Source organism: Oncorhynchus mykiss, chromosome 9, assembly GCF_057628025.1.
Source record: "Oncorhynchus mykiss isolate SJ-2025 chromosome 9, ASM5762802v1, whole genome shotgun sequence".
Taxonomy (NCBI): Eukaryota; Metazoa; Chordata; class Actinopteri; order Salmoniformes; family Salmonidae; genus Oncorhynchus; species Oncorhynchus mykiss.
Genome location: NC_143030.1, coordinates 8,118,454 through 8,132,884, shown reverse-complemented (window position 1 = coordinate 8,132,884; position 14,431 = coordinate 8,118,454). Strand labels below are relative to the sequence as shown.

At 43.2% G+C, this 14,431-nt stretch overlaps 1 protein-coding gene across 10 annotated transcripts in view; it reads right to left on the bottom strand.

Moving 5' to 3' along the window:
* The window catches only part of znf638 (zinc finger protein 638), a 45,570-nt gene extending 34,561 nt beyond the window's left edge, over positions 1–11,009 (bottom strand). For 4 of the 10 annotated variants that reach the window (XM_090183393.1, XM_090183398.1, XM_090183399.1 and 1 more), the window contains exons 1-5: positions 10,891–10,999; positions 5,111–6,999; positions 3,644–3,705; positions 3,053–3,091; positions 2,100–2,405 (exon numbers count right to left, since the gene is read on the bottom strand). In XM_090183393.1, the coding sequence (XP_090039519.1) occupies positions 2,100–2,405; positions 3,053–3,091; positions 3,644–3,705; positions 5,111–6,760 (2,057 nt within the window). In that variant the 5' untranslated portion in view covers positions 6,761–6,999; positions 10,891–10,999. Of the gene's footprint in view, positions 1–2,099; positions 2,406–3,052; positions 3,092–3,643; positions 3,706–5,110; positions 7,272–10,890 lie in introns of all 10 variants that reach the window. The other 6 variants (XM_090183394.1, XM_090183396.1, XM_090183395.1 and 3 more) reach the window with 6 other exon arrangements.
* Positions 11,010–14,431: the final 3,422 nt, after the last annotated feature.

The following is a 14,431-nucleotide window of genomic DNA, read 5'->3' as shown; positions in this document are numbered from 1 at the left end:
CTGGGGGGCATTATTGAGTAGCTTGGATGAATAAGGTTCCCAGAGTAAACTACCTCAGCCATAAAAGCTAGAATATGCATATAATTAGTCGATTTGGGGGAAAAAAAACACTCTGAAGTTTCTAAAACTGTTTGAATGATGTCTGTGAGTATAACATAACTCATAGTTCCCCTAAGGAAAAGCACCTTTAGTAAATCTGCATTCTCTGTGAGCGCTTCCCATGTCTGGAATACACTGCCATCAGACACACATAACTGCACCACATATCACACTTTCACGAAATGCTTGAAGACATGGCTAAAGGTCAATCAGATTTGTGAACATGGTCCCTAGCTGTGTATTGCCGCTTTCCATGTTGTCTGTTGTTTGTAGCTTGTGAGGTGTGGAAACACTCTTTTGCTTTTATGAATTTTGTCTTGTTGCTTTTTGTTTTATGTTGCTCTGTCTGTATGCTACGTCTTGCTTGTCCAATGTTGCTATGTCTTGCTTGTTCTATGCTGCTATTGTCTATATTGTAATTGTTTTTAATAACCTGCCCAGGGACTGCGGTTGAAAATTAGCCGGCTGGCTAAAACCGGCACTTTTACTGAAACGTTGATTAATGTGCACTGTCCCTGTAAAAATAAAAATAAACTCAAAAACTCAAACTCATATGGCAAAAAACCTGAGAAAAAAATCCAATCAGGAAGTGGGAAATCTGAGGTTTGTAGTTTTTCCAACTCATTGCCCGTCGAATACACAGTTTCTATCAGGTCATAATGCACTTCCATCCACTAGATGTCAACAGTCTTTCGAACCTTGTTTCAGGCTTCTACTATGAAGGATGTGATGGAGGGGCGAATGAGAGGGGGATTGAGTCAGAGGTCTGCCAGAGTGGCATGAGCTGACCACGTGAGAGGCGTTTCACTGCAATTCTACAGACAAAGGAATTCTCCGGTTGAAACATTAGAAGATTTATGTTAAAAACATCCTAAAGATGGATTCTATACATCGTTTGACATGTTTCTACGGACTGTAACAGAACGTTTGACTTTTCGTCTGCTCCTAGTGATCGAGCTTCATGAATTTGGATTACCGGGCTAAACTCGAAGGTATTTGTTTCTACGAACCGTAATATGAACTTTGTCTGAACTTTCGCCTGGACTTGCCCGCGCATCGTGAGTTTGGATTGTGTACTAAACGCGAACAAAAAGGAGGCATTTGGACATAAATGGACATTATTGAACAAAAACAAACATTTACTGTGGAACTGGGATTCCTGGGAGTGCATTCTGATGAAGATCATCAAAGGTAAGTGAATATTTATAATGTTTCTTCTGACTTCTGTTGACTACACAACATGGCGGGTATCTGTATGGCTTGTTTTTGTGTCTGAGCGCTGTACTCAGATTATAGCATGGTTTTTCCGTAGTTGAAAGAAAAATCTGACACAGCGGTTGCATTAAGGAGAAGTGTATCTATAATTCCACGCATAAGAGTTGTATTTTTTATCAATGTTTATTATGAGTTATTCTGTGAATTGATGTGGCTCTCTGCAAAATCACCGGATGTTTTGGAACTACTGAACATAACGCGCCAGTGTAAACTGACATTTTTGTATATAAATATGAACTTTATCGAACAAAACATACATGTGTTGTGTAACATGAAGTCCTATGAGTGTCATCTGATGAAGATCATCAAAGGTTAGTGATTCATTTTTATCTCTATTTCAGCTTTTTGTGACTCCTCTCTTTGGCTGGAAAAATGGTTGTGTTTTTCTGTGACTAGGTGGTGACCTAACATAATCGTTTGGTGTGCTTTCGCAGTAAAGCCTTTTTGAAATCGGACAGTGTGATCTACAACAAGAAAATAAATCTTTAAAATAATTGTATGTATATTTGAGGAATGTTAATGGGATTGGGATTTCTGTTGTTTTGAATTTGGAGCCATGCAATTTCACAGGATGTTGGCGAGGTGGGACGCTACCATCCCAGAGAAGTTGAGAGGAATATTCAAACATATTAACTAATTTAAAAATAGGAATATTCATACATATTAACTCATTTAAAAGAGGAATATTCATACATATTAACTCATTTAAAAGTCTGTTATCTTACCTCCGGGATGAAGAGGCTGTCTGAGGTCGACGTTCCTGATCCCGGTGGGAAGACGACGAGGCCGGAGGGTCACGTTCTCTCTCCCTGCCCCGAAGTGAACCCGGAGACCGGGAACGCCGGGTGGTGGTGTTGTGTCGACGTTCGCGGGATCGTTCCCTGGATCGTGGTCGGCGAGTAGAGGAGGAAGGAGTGTGGTAGGAGAAGGGGCGAGGAGGAGGAGAAGGAGAGCGAGACCAGGATGAAGAACGGGAGGCGGAGCGTGTCCGCCGACGGCGCTTGGAGGACAACTGGCTGCTTTCATTTCTACTAGGAGCAGGGGAGGAAAGGGGAGAAAGAGGGGGAGGGGGGGAAGGGGAGAAAGAGGGGGAGGGGGGGGGGGGAAAGGAGAGAAAGAGAAGGGGAGGAAAGGAGAGAAAGAGGGGGAGGAAAGGGAAGAGAGGAGGAGGATGAGAGAAGGAAGAGGTGGTCAGGCTGATGAAGTTATTCTGGTTGGTAACGTAAAGGATGAAAAGGGGAGTGTTTACATACTTCCAACAGACGCTGAGACTCAACTTGCTAAACCATTCAGTCAGCAGTGACCTAAACCATTCAGTCAGCAGTGACCTAAACCATTCAGTCAGCAGTGACCTAAACCATTCAGTCAGCAGTGACCTAAACCATTCAGTCAGCAGTGACCTAAACCATTCAGTCAGCAGTGACCTAAACCATTCAGTCAGCAGTGACCTAAACCATTCAGTCAGCAGTGACCTAAATCATTCAGTCAGCAGTGACCTAAACCATTCAGTCAGCAGTGACCTAAACCATTCAGTCAGCAGTGACCTAAACCATTCAGTCAGCAGTGACCTAAACCATTCAGTCAGCAGTGACCTAAACCATTCAGTCAGCAGTGACCTAAATCGAAGGGACATTTAATAACCTTCTATTATAGAGCACAGTACATGTAGGGGACTCACCTTGATACAGCTACAGTTTCCACGTTCCAGTCGGGATACCTGGAAGGAGGAAATGGAACAGGTGACTGGCACAAGCTACAACGTGAGGTCATCAGTGGACGCAGATTTCAATTCCTATTTCCGCGATTTTCCTCGCATCCAAATCTCCTTATTCTCAACTGTATTGGACAAGATATCAACGCCCTCCCCACTCAATACTTTTTCCTCCTGTGGTATTTTTTTTGTTTTTGAATTTTACCCCTTTTTCTCCCCAATTTCGTGGTGTCCAATTGTTTAGTAGCTACTGTCTCATCGCTACAACTCCCGTACGGGCTCGGGAGAGACGAAGGTTGAAAGTCATGTGTCCTGTGATACACAACCCAACCAAGCCGCACTGCTTCTTAACACAGCGCCATCCAACCCGGAAGCCAGCCGCACCAATGTGTCGGAGGAAACACTGTGTACCTGGCAACCTTGGTTAGCGGTACAGCGCCCTTAACCACTGCGCCACCCGGGAGGCCCTCCAGTGGGTTTTTTGAGGAGGAGATGAGGGGGGGCTGAGAAAAGAAAGGGAGAAGTGATATATATATAAAGAGAGAGAAGAAGACTCACGATTTCCTGAGTAGACGGCAATTCTCAACGTGGAGACCGGTGTTTTGATGCTCGATCCAGTTCTGTTGATCAAAACAGCAAACAGAGACAATCAGTCTGGGTCTTCACCCTCCTCCTCACCTCTCAACACCACCAATAACCCCCAAACTCCTCTAAATCAAGCACTTTCAATACATTTGTTTGTTTTTTTCTCAACAGAGTCCAATTTCTTTCTGCTTTCATAGCAGGAGTTGATTTATACAATGTTGGGGGAAAAAAAATAACATGGTAAAAATAGGCTCTCTGTTCTACCAAGAAAAAGATTAAAGGCAAAAGTCTGATGCTGGAAAAAAACAATGGCAGCATCTGGAATCTTCCGGGGTTCTTCTCTGGAACGGATCCTCTCAGCAGTCTCTCGACAGCCATCTTCTTCCCAAAAAACAACGTACTTCCCAAAGTGACTAAATCAATTGTATATTTTTTTAAAATTAAAACGCAGTAAGTAGTGTGTTGTGTCACTGGTTTAAACACAAGGGTATAATACAATGATATCAGGGGTTTGAGTAGAAAACATTAAGTGGCGTAAATAGTCCATTAATTCACAATGGTCAACGTCTAGAGATGGAGCCTAAACTTCCTTGTTTCTGTACAGCACTGTGACATCAGCTGATTTATAAATACATTTGATTGATTGATTGATGGTTGTTCTCTGGCAGCTTCTCATCTTGTCGTTGGTTGTATCGTCTTCGAGCACTCGTCCTCCTCAAGACAAATCCCGGTCATCGAAAGTCACAAATAAAACTGCATTTAATAACGGAATGTCTTAATTTTACAAACAAATGACAATATTTCAAGGTTTAAAAAATTCAAAATTTTTAAAAAATCTCATGACATTACACAATTTTCAATAACGACAATAAAATAATGTTGAATTCAGTCCAGGATTTGATGTCTTCATACTCCGAGGAGAAAACATTTTTTTATACGAAAAAAAAAAAAAGCTTTTCTGTTTTATTTAATAATTTTCATCCATGTTAGAACGTCTCAACTCACCGTGAAATACATGAGACAATCACAGCTAGACTGAAGTGTTTGAATAAACAAAAATGGATTCAACAAGAAGCAAAAAGTCTTGAGTTACAACATGAGGTTCAACAATATATATATATATATTTTTTTAAAGGCACACAATCAGTCTGGAGAGGATCAGAACTGGGTTCAAATACTATTTGAGATTTCAAATACTATATATGTACTTGATTGATCCCCTGAAACTGAAACAGCTGGAGCCGTTTCTGGAGGGCTAAAACACCTGGTCTATTATCCGGGACTGAAACAGACATGGGATACCAGGTAGAAACATACAAATAAAAATAGTATTTTGGCCTTACAGGAAATAGAAATCAACCAGTGCTCAAAGTATAACAATCTCAAACAGTATTTAGAATCCAGGTCAAGACAGGAATGGCAACAACAAAACAAACTCACCTTTAGCTGGGCACATTCTATGTTACAGAGAGAACAGGTATGAGGAAAGAATCTGGGAGAAGCTGCGGAGTAATCGCTCATCATGGTCGGGGTCGGTAACCTCTTCGTCATCATCATCATCGGGGGAGGTAGGTTCATCTGCTGGTGCATGGAAGGCATCGGACCAATCCGGGGCGGAGGAAAAGTCACCGGGACATGACCAGGAGGTGGGATTGACGGGTTCATGATGGGGAATATGGAAGGCCAAATGGGGGGTGTCGTGGGAGGAGGAACCCCGACCGGGACACCTCCAACCCTGAGTCCTGGAATTCCGACCCCAGCTCCACCTCCACCACCAAGAACCACCAGGCCGGACCGGGGCTGAGCGTGGCCCCGAGCGCTGCCTTGATTCTGGGACGCCAGGAGTCGGTTGAGTCCTTGGTCTCCGCTGCGGACAGGGATGTTCATGGACTTGGATGTCGTTTTAGAGGATGAGCCGTGGGTTTTGAGGGTCTGCTGGGGTTGGCTGGAAGGCGGAGGAAGGCCGATGCGAGAGCCTGTGTCTGTCATGGGCATGGGGCTCTGGACCGCAGGGCTGTGGATGTGCTGCTGTTGGGTACGCTGCTTGGAAAGGTCGGAGGTCATGGAATGGCCGGCGTACCCGCTCAGCGAGTCTCTGACCATGTCATATTTTGGCTTCTCTTTCGGGAGCGGATTACGCGAGCTGTAATTATCGGGTTGGCTATTATCGCCATCATCATAACTGTCGTATTTAGTAGCACGAGAATGTTCATAATCGATCACTTTGCTCTGTCCTCCACCACCGTGGTCGGACCCTGGGCCAGGTCCACCGCCTACCTTGGGCCGAGGGTCCACATCCATAGTTCTATTGGCCTTACGGATGCGGATGTCTCTGAGGATGAAGGGCAGGTTGTCTGGGGTCAGTTGATCGTCTGGGTAGTGGCTGAGGAGCTCCAGGTCTTCGTTGGACAAGCCGAAACTCGCCAGGATGCTGCTGGCGGACTCAGACGTGTACCGGGCTGGACGAGAGGCTGTGGACGAGGCGCTCATGGGAGCCTCGGAACCTCTTGAGGTGGACCCCAGCACTCCCGCACCTCCAAACCCAGAGGTTTGGCTTTGGTACTGAGGAAGGGTGGAGGAGAAGAGTTTGGAGGAAGCAGACTGGGTCAGGAAGCCAGACCAGGGGTCCATGGAACTTTGCTGGTCGCTGGAGGTCCGGCCAGGTGTGTAACCGCCCAGCCCTCCCCCAGACGAGAGCTCGTCCATGGGGTCACGACTTAGGCGAAGGTCTTGGGCGTCCAGTGAGACCTGCTGGTTCTTATTCTGCTGCATCAACTGGCTGAGCAGCCTCACCTCCTCTCTGGCCCCGCGGATGTGGTGGTCTATGGAGGTCTCCATCTCCGGGGTCATCCCGGTCGATCTCTGCCCCGGGTCATACCCCATCTGCTGGGCCACCATCGAGGACATCATGCCTCCCTGGCCGGAGGAACCACCACCACCCCCACCAGACCCCAGACCAAGGCGGGAGGCCCCCAGAGGGTCCCTTCCGGCCTGGGATTGTGTCAGTCCGTACTGCCCCATCTGGGCGGCAGATCTCTGGGCCTGTGAAGAGTACTGATCCCCTAAGGGGTTATATAGGGGACGGGACATGTTATTGACGGTAGCTGCTGCTGTGAGGAGGTTGATGAAGGGGGCGAGAGGAGGTGAGTGTAGGGTGGTGGGGGGGGTTGGCGGCAGAAGTGACGGTTGCAGCGGTAACGAGCTGGGCCAGCTGCAGGGAGGTGTGGCCTAAGAGGAGCTGCAGGGGCGGGATCCCAACTCCCAGCCCTCCAATCGGATACAGCGGGCTGGAAAGGGGAGCAGCGCAACGATCCAATAGCAACGCAAAGCTGAAAGAGTTGGAGAGGAGAAACACACAGGAGGGTTACTGGTTGGTCTTCTCTCTGGCTCGCCCTGGGACAGGGCTACGGACAGTAGTAATCAAACTGGAAAGCAGACTGGATTTCTGCGATTGATCGATTTGGTCAGTTTCCAGTCTATTTCCACACTGTAACACTTTTCACATCAGTTGTGTGTCAAACTGTTCTAGAACAGCTTCTAGAACATCATCGGGGTTCTGTTGGTTAGGTCAGAGCAGAAGAAGACAGTTCCTGCATCTTCACTGGGGGAAAGAAAAACAGCAAGCAAACAGGGAACAGACAGGAGGGGGAGAAGTAGTCATCGTGAAAAACATACAACATTATTTTACAAACTCCATGCACTGCTTTAGTGAAATTTAGTGAAAGAATGCAAGTAGCTTTTTTTTTTAACAAAAGGTTTACAAAAAGTTTTACAGTCATACTTTTAAGATAATAGACTGCCAAGGGAAATAGTTTATTCAGTAATGAAACGGGGCTTAACTAGTTTCGCTAAAGATCAGATTTAGTAGGGTTAAGTGGAAGCTATTGATTATCGAATGAAGACCGACTCAAAATGTGAAAGGTTACGTGGATGCATAAATCAAGAAACGGTGTCAGGGTTAGTTGTAACGGAACTTCATAAGACAACGATCTGAAAGTTGTATAACCAAACAGAACACTGCACCTTGAGAGTCAACTAAACCAATTCATGTCTCTAACCCACACTAATACACTTTCCGATAATGTTGACGAGAAAATATTCTTAACAGAGTGTTTATATTCAAAGTGGTTAACGTCATGGTGCAAAGCGTTGAGACATGAAAGCTGAACTTCAAAAACCTGCTTCATAAAACCAGTTTTGAGAGAAGGGAACCCATCACCACCACCCGCAGAGAAAGATAGTGGGTTAAATAGGTGCAAGGAGAACCCGTACCCGAGCCTGGATTTTAAGCAGTTTACCACTGTGATTGGCTTCGTATATATGAATCATGTTCATGTATCTTTGCATCAGGATATTCTATACTGATAGGAAGGCTGTAGATGTTTTCACGTGTGATTAAACACAGAGAGATCAGCTGATAACAGAGCTGACCACGTGCCCCAAACTACTGCAGTTGACAATACCAAAAACAAGTCCAATACTGGCATAACTATGTTAAAAAAAAAACGCAATAATGTCAATAGATTATTCTATAAGGTTGCAGTGATCACGAGTGGAACGAGGCCCTATAAGACCTGATGGAAAACCTAAATATTTCAGCAGCAAACATTTTATCATCATCATCATCAAGCAATGAAACCAACAACTTCTATAACAGCAACATTAAAATGGTGGGAAACACACTCCGTCAAACTTCCAATGAAAAGCCTCTTAAATAGATCTCTTAAATAGATCTCTTAAATAGATCTCTTAAATAGCTGCCTTTTAATAGCTGTGAAAGAGCACACATTTCAAACACCTGGTCTAAATGGATTGTCTGCGAGGTTACCACGGGGACGGGGACTAACGCCATGTTACCACGGGGACGGGGACTAACGCCATGTTACCACGGGGACTAACGCCATGTTACCATGGGGACGGGGACTAACATTGAATTGTCTACTAAATATAAAAAGGCAAAACGAACAAACGTGGAGCTAAAAGATGTTTTGATAAATGTTCTTTGGGGGAAAAAAACAGTGTTTGGTCGTCCTGGCCGACAGATTTGTATTTTTATTGAAATGTTTAATTTTACCTTTATTTAACCAGGCAAGTCAGTTAAGAACAAATTCTTATTTTCAATGACGGCCTAGGAACAGAGGGTTATCTGCCCGTTCAGGGGCAGAACGACAGATTTTTATCTTGTCAGCTCGGGGGTTTGAACTTGCAACCTTTCAGTTACTAGTCCAACGCTCTAACCACTAGGCTACTCTGCCACCCCGGTTGCAGTATCCGGGTAAAGACTCAGCCAGCATGCGCCCAACGCTCTAACCACTAGGCTACCCTGCCGCCCCGGTTGCAGTATCCGGGTAAACTCAGCAGCATGCGCCGCCTGGCCCGGAAACCTTACATTGAAGTTCATTTAAATTCTCTACGTCGGGAACAAATTAGCGTTTGGATCAGGAAAGTTTCCTCATGCGACTTCTACACGGCAGAATGTTGGAACTTGCTCCACGCGGTTGATCAAGTTTTCAAGACGATGATACAGAAAATCCATAATTGCGTCAACCTTTTCAAAGTGCTGGTTAGTGGGTTCATATTTCTATCGCCCGACAGCACAGACAACCGGTAAAGTACATTTCATTCTGAATTATGGCTTGTAGAGGTCGTGTGAGGTAACTTTCCTGATACAGAACGCTCATTTATGCCCGACGTTGAATTCAATGCAATTCAACGTTGGGGGGGGGGGGGTGTCCTCGTTTGACCTAAACAGCATCTGCTCGTTCATTGGTCATGTGCACACCACAAGGTGCAAGGAGTTAGCCACCGAGCCAGATGAGCTCGTGTTACAACTCTCAACTTAGAGAGGAGATCAATACAAATTCACAAATAATTAGAAAACTCTGACATATATTATTAGCTAGCTACCAGAAATGTAGTAGCTAGTGCCACACTTTACAGACTGCAAACTATTAGCTAACTAACAGAAATGTAGTGGCTAGTGCCACACTTTACAGGCTGCAAAATATTAGCTAGCTAACAGAAATGTAGTGGCTATTGTCACACTTTACAGGCTGCAAAATATTAGCTAGCTAGCATTGCTAGCCAAACAATCATGTGCACACAACAGCCAGTCCCCCATCCAGAAGGAAGTTTTGTGATGCATGTTAAAAATCATACAGATTTCACAGAAAACCAGAAGATTGGTTTTTGGTTAGGCTGTGATAAGGGTGATCACTGGGATCCCGAGAGGTGCAGCTGTCTAACGCACTGCGTCTCAGTGCTAGAGGAGTCACTACAGACCCTGGTTCGAATCCTGGGCTGTATCACAACCTTGTTGTGATTGGGAGTCCCATAAAGTTAGATCAAAGCTGAATAAATGTCTTGGAAGATCACATAATGATAAAATGAGTAACATTTCAACATTACAGATCCAAATTTAATAGCATAGCCAGCATAACCTGATATCCCACTGCCTGTCGTGGGCAGAACAAGCCAGAGATCCTATTGGCTCATTCCCGCTCATTCCCCGTTAGGGAACGCCTACTCTGAGGTGCAATAACTTTTTTTTTTTTTTCACCTTAATTAACACTCAAACATTTAAACCTTTGACAAAAGGTTTTAAAAAAAACGTCTACAAAACGTAGTCTGTTCGTAACAGAAAACTGTGTTGAGATGAAATGTTTCATCGATGCCATAATGTGCAGAATATCGGCCCAAATCCACCTGGTTCCTTCTTCTCCCACTGCGGGGTCGCTGGGCTTCCTCTCACTACCATATTTGGTAAGAGTGAAAAAAAATGCCAAGCGGATGCTTCACATTTATACAACTTCACATTACATCCGGTGAAATATCTGTCTCATTCTTCTATCTGTGGAGAAACATCTCGCTTGACCTCTTTCTCTGATTTACACCATGAGCAGGGGCTGTGTTTTGGGGGAGGGGTGCTGCACACAAATATATGCTACACTGTCCTACGTAATGTCCCGCATTTGGGCATTTTAAATGTGGTCACCCTAAGACGTGATAGATCACAGCTGCCTTTTGCGTCTTCGACTTTCCGAAAAACCATCAGCCCTCCATTTTGTATTTCCTGTATCGTGTTGCATTAAGCGCCGCATGCGACAGAGGACACAAACCCGAGTTTCTACTTCCAGCCAGCGGTATTGTCCGTTTTAAATCACACATATGAACAACAACTCATCTCTTATGTCTTCTCAAATAGGGTTTTTGTTACATACCTTCTGTTATTTTCGGTTCTTTTCTATGGAGAAATCTCGTACTTGTCTTTCTCTCCAAGCGAATCCACGGACGCTTGACTGACAATTTGCGCATGCGCATTCGACTATCTCACCCGAACAACGTCATAGACCTAACCCAATGAAAACAGAGTAGTTGATTGGATAATGTGTTTAATAAATTGGGAGGTCTTCAATTTTTACTGAAATGTATTTATATTCCTGAAAGATTACCTGCTAAATTGGCTAGGTTTCACCAACAAGCTTTAATGGTCTGGAAAATATGTTTCCTGCACAATTTGTCCCCACATAAATCTCTTTTGTGGAATAATTCAGACATAACTGAAAGGAATCAGTCATTGTTCTACCCCAGCTGGCATGAGAGGAATATTGACTTTGTTCTTGATGTTTTTGACAAGAAGGGTAATATTCTCACATATGAACAATTTATAAAACATAGAAAGAGTTTCCAACACCTTTCAGAGAGTTTATTTCCGTGATCAAAGCGGTCTAACTTCATGAAAAGTCATCTTAATTTTGGGAATGATCACAAAGTTTATCCAGAACTCAAGATTGGAAGGCGTGGGCTTACTTGAGAGATCTTGTTGTAATAAATATATAAGACAAATTCTTCATTCACAACTTACACCGAGAGGAAAGTTTTTCTGGAACATGCTTATTCCTGAAAAAATGCCTGGTTAAAGGCCTTACAAATACTGTATACCAAACAAAGTTAAGGAAGTGCACTTCATTTCACATTAGATATATCCAAGTAATTCTATGATGTCCAAATGTGTGGCTATTGATGATATCTGCGTTTTATGTGAAGAAGGTGAGAATCTGACTCACTTGTTCTTTGGATGTAAATTTGTGTCAGAATTTTGGGAAAACCTTGCAAAGTACTTATTTCCCATGATGAACACTGCCTATGTTTTTAACATAAAAGATAATATGTTACCATTGCAATGATAACAAGAACATTGAAATGATTGTTCATTTGTTTATTCTTGTTGACAAATACCACATACACCAACAAAAATTCCATATACATTCTATACCAACATTACATATGTTTCTAATTGAATTTAATTATCTTATTAAAACATTAACCCTAGTGAATAACAACAGGAATAACATCTTCCTGAATCATTATAATAAGATATTTTCAGAGTGAATATAAATGCACTAAAATTGTTTTTTTTTTTTTATTATTTTATTGATATTTTTTGAACTTTTTAGTATTTTCTTGTTAATACCTGTGTTTTGTTTTGTTAGACATGTTTGATGTAGCAATCAATGTAAGCTGATTTTGTGTTATGAATAAAACATTAGTAGTTGATTGAACTTTCTCTCCAGGCGGCTCCAAGGACGCTAAATGATTTTCGCATGCGCATTCGACAATCTCATCCGAAATACGTCATAGACCCGCTGAAAGCAGAGTGGTTGATTGAACTTTCTCTCCACGCGGCTCCACGGACGCTCAAGGATTTGCGCATGCGCATTTGACTCATCCGAAACACGTCATAGACCCACTGAAAACAGAGGAGTTGATTGGAGGAACTTGTAGTAGCTATTTTTCGCCAGATGGGGGAACCCAAGCCCTACATCAACATCAAATTCACAGAATAATTTACCAAGTTTATCATTTATTTAATCTTTATTTAGTTTATTTAAACTAGGCAAGTCAGTTAAGAACTTAAACAGCTATGGGAAAAGTCATATGCAAGGTGCACAGCACCACGGGTGGGTGAATGTATATTTATATGAGTTTCATTCCAAAACGCGATACATTTTGGTAAATTAGCTATTGTTTAATTTAAAAAAACGTATGATTGGTGTGTTTTTGTTATAGTTGTTAAATTATATGTATTATAATCTATCACTACATGGGTTTAATTTCAGAGACAAATAATCAGGTTTTGTTGCAAAACGCTAAATATCCACGTCACTCTGAGGAAAAAAGAGGAAGTAGCATTTTTGGGAAACTCAAATGTCAAATAATTAAATAATGTATTTCTGACTTACAGATTCGTTCGGAAAGTATTCAGACCCCATGACTTTCCCCACGTTTTATTAGGTTACAGCCTTATTCTAAATTTAAGATGTTTTTTTTATTATCAATCTACACACAGTGCCCCATAATTTTTATTTATTTGTTTATTTCACCTTTATTTAACCAGGTAGGCTAGTTGAGAACAAGTTCTCATTTACACCTGCGACCTGGCCAAGATAAAGCATAGCAGTGTGACACAAATAATAACAAATGACAAAGAAAAAACAAAGCTCATTTATAAAATAATAAAAACCTGAAATATCACATTTACGTGAGTATTCAAACCCTTCGCTCAGTACTTCAGCACCTTCTCCAGCGATTACATCCTAGAGTCTTCTTGGTTAAATCAAATCGTCTTGGGTACGACGCTACAAGCTTGGCACACCTGTATTTGGGGAGTTTCTCCATTTCTTCTCTGCAGATCCTCTCAAACTCTGTCAGGTTGGATGGGGAGCGTCGCTACACAGCCATTTTCAGGTATCTCCAGAGATGCTAGATCGGGTTCACGTTCTGGGTCTGGTTGGGCCACTCAAGAACATTCAGAGACGTGTCCCAAAGCCACTCCTGCATCCCGTAGGGAGGGTGCCAGGTTCCTCCAGACGTGACGCTTGGCATTTAGGCCAAAGAGTTCAATCTCAGTTTCATCAGACCAGAGAATCTTATTCCTCATAGTCTGAGAGTCCTAAGGGGCCTTTTGTCAAACTCCAAGAGGGCTGTCATGTGCCTTTTACTGAGGAGTGGCTTCCGTCTGGCCGCTCTACCATAAAGGCCTGTTTGGTGGAGTGCAGCAGAGATGGTTCTGGAAGGTTCTCCCATCTCCACAGAGGAACTCTGGAGCTCTGTCAGAGTGACCATCAGGTTCTTGGTCACCTCCATGACCAAAGCCCTTTTCCCGATTGCTCAGTACGGCTGGGCGGCCGTCTCTAGGAAGAGTCTTGGTGGTTCCTAACTTCTTCCATATAAGAGTGATGGAGGCCATTGTGTTCTTGGGGACCTTCAATGCTACAGAAATGTTTTGGTACCCTTCCCAGATCTGTGTCTCGGATCTTTACAGAAAAATTCATACAGCAATACGCCATCCCATCTGGTTTGCTCTAAGTGGGACTATCATTTGATTTTCAAAAGGACAATGACCCAACATACCTCCAGGCTGTGTAAGGGCTATTTTACCAAGAAGGAGCGTGATGGCGTGCAGCATCAGATGACCTGGCCTCCACAATCACCGAACCTCAATCCAGTTGAGATGTTTTGGGATGAGTTGGACCGCAGAGTGAAGGTAAATCAGCCAACAAGTGCTCAGCATATGTGGGAACTCCTTCAAGACTGTTAGAAAAGCATTCCAGGTGAAGCTGAAGCTTTATTTTTACTATTTTCTACATTGTAGAATAATAGTCAAGACATCAAAACTATGAAATAAGACATATGGAATCATGTAGTAACCAAAAAAGTATTAAACAAATCAAAATGTATTTGAGATTCTTCAAAGTATGC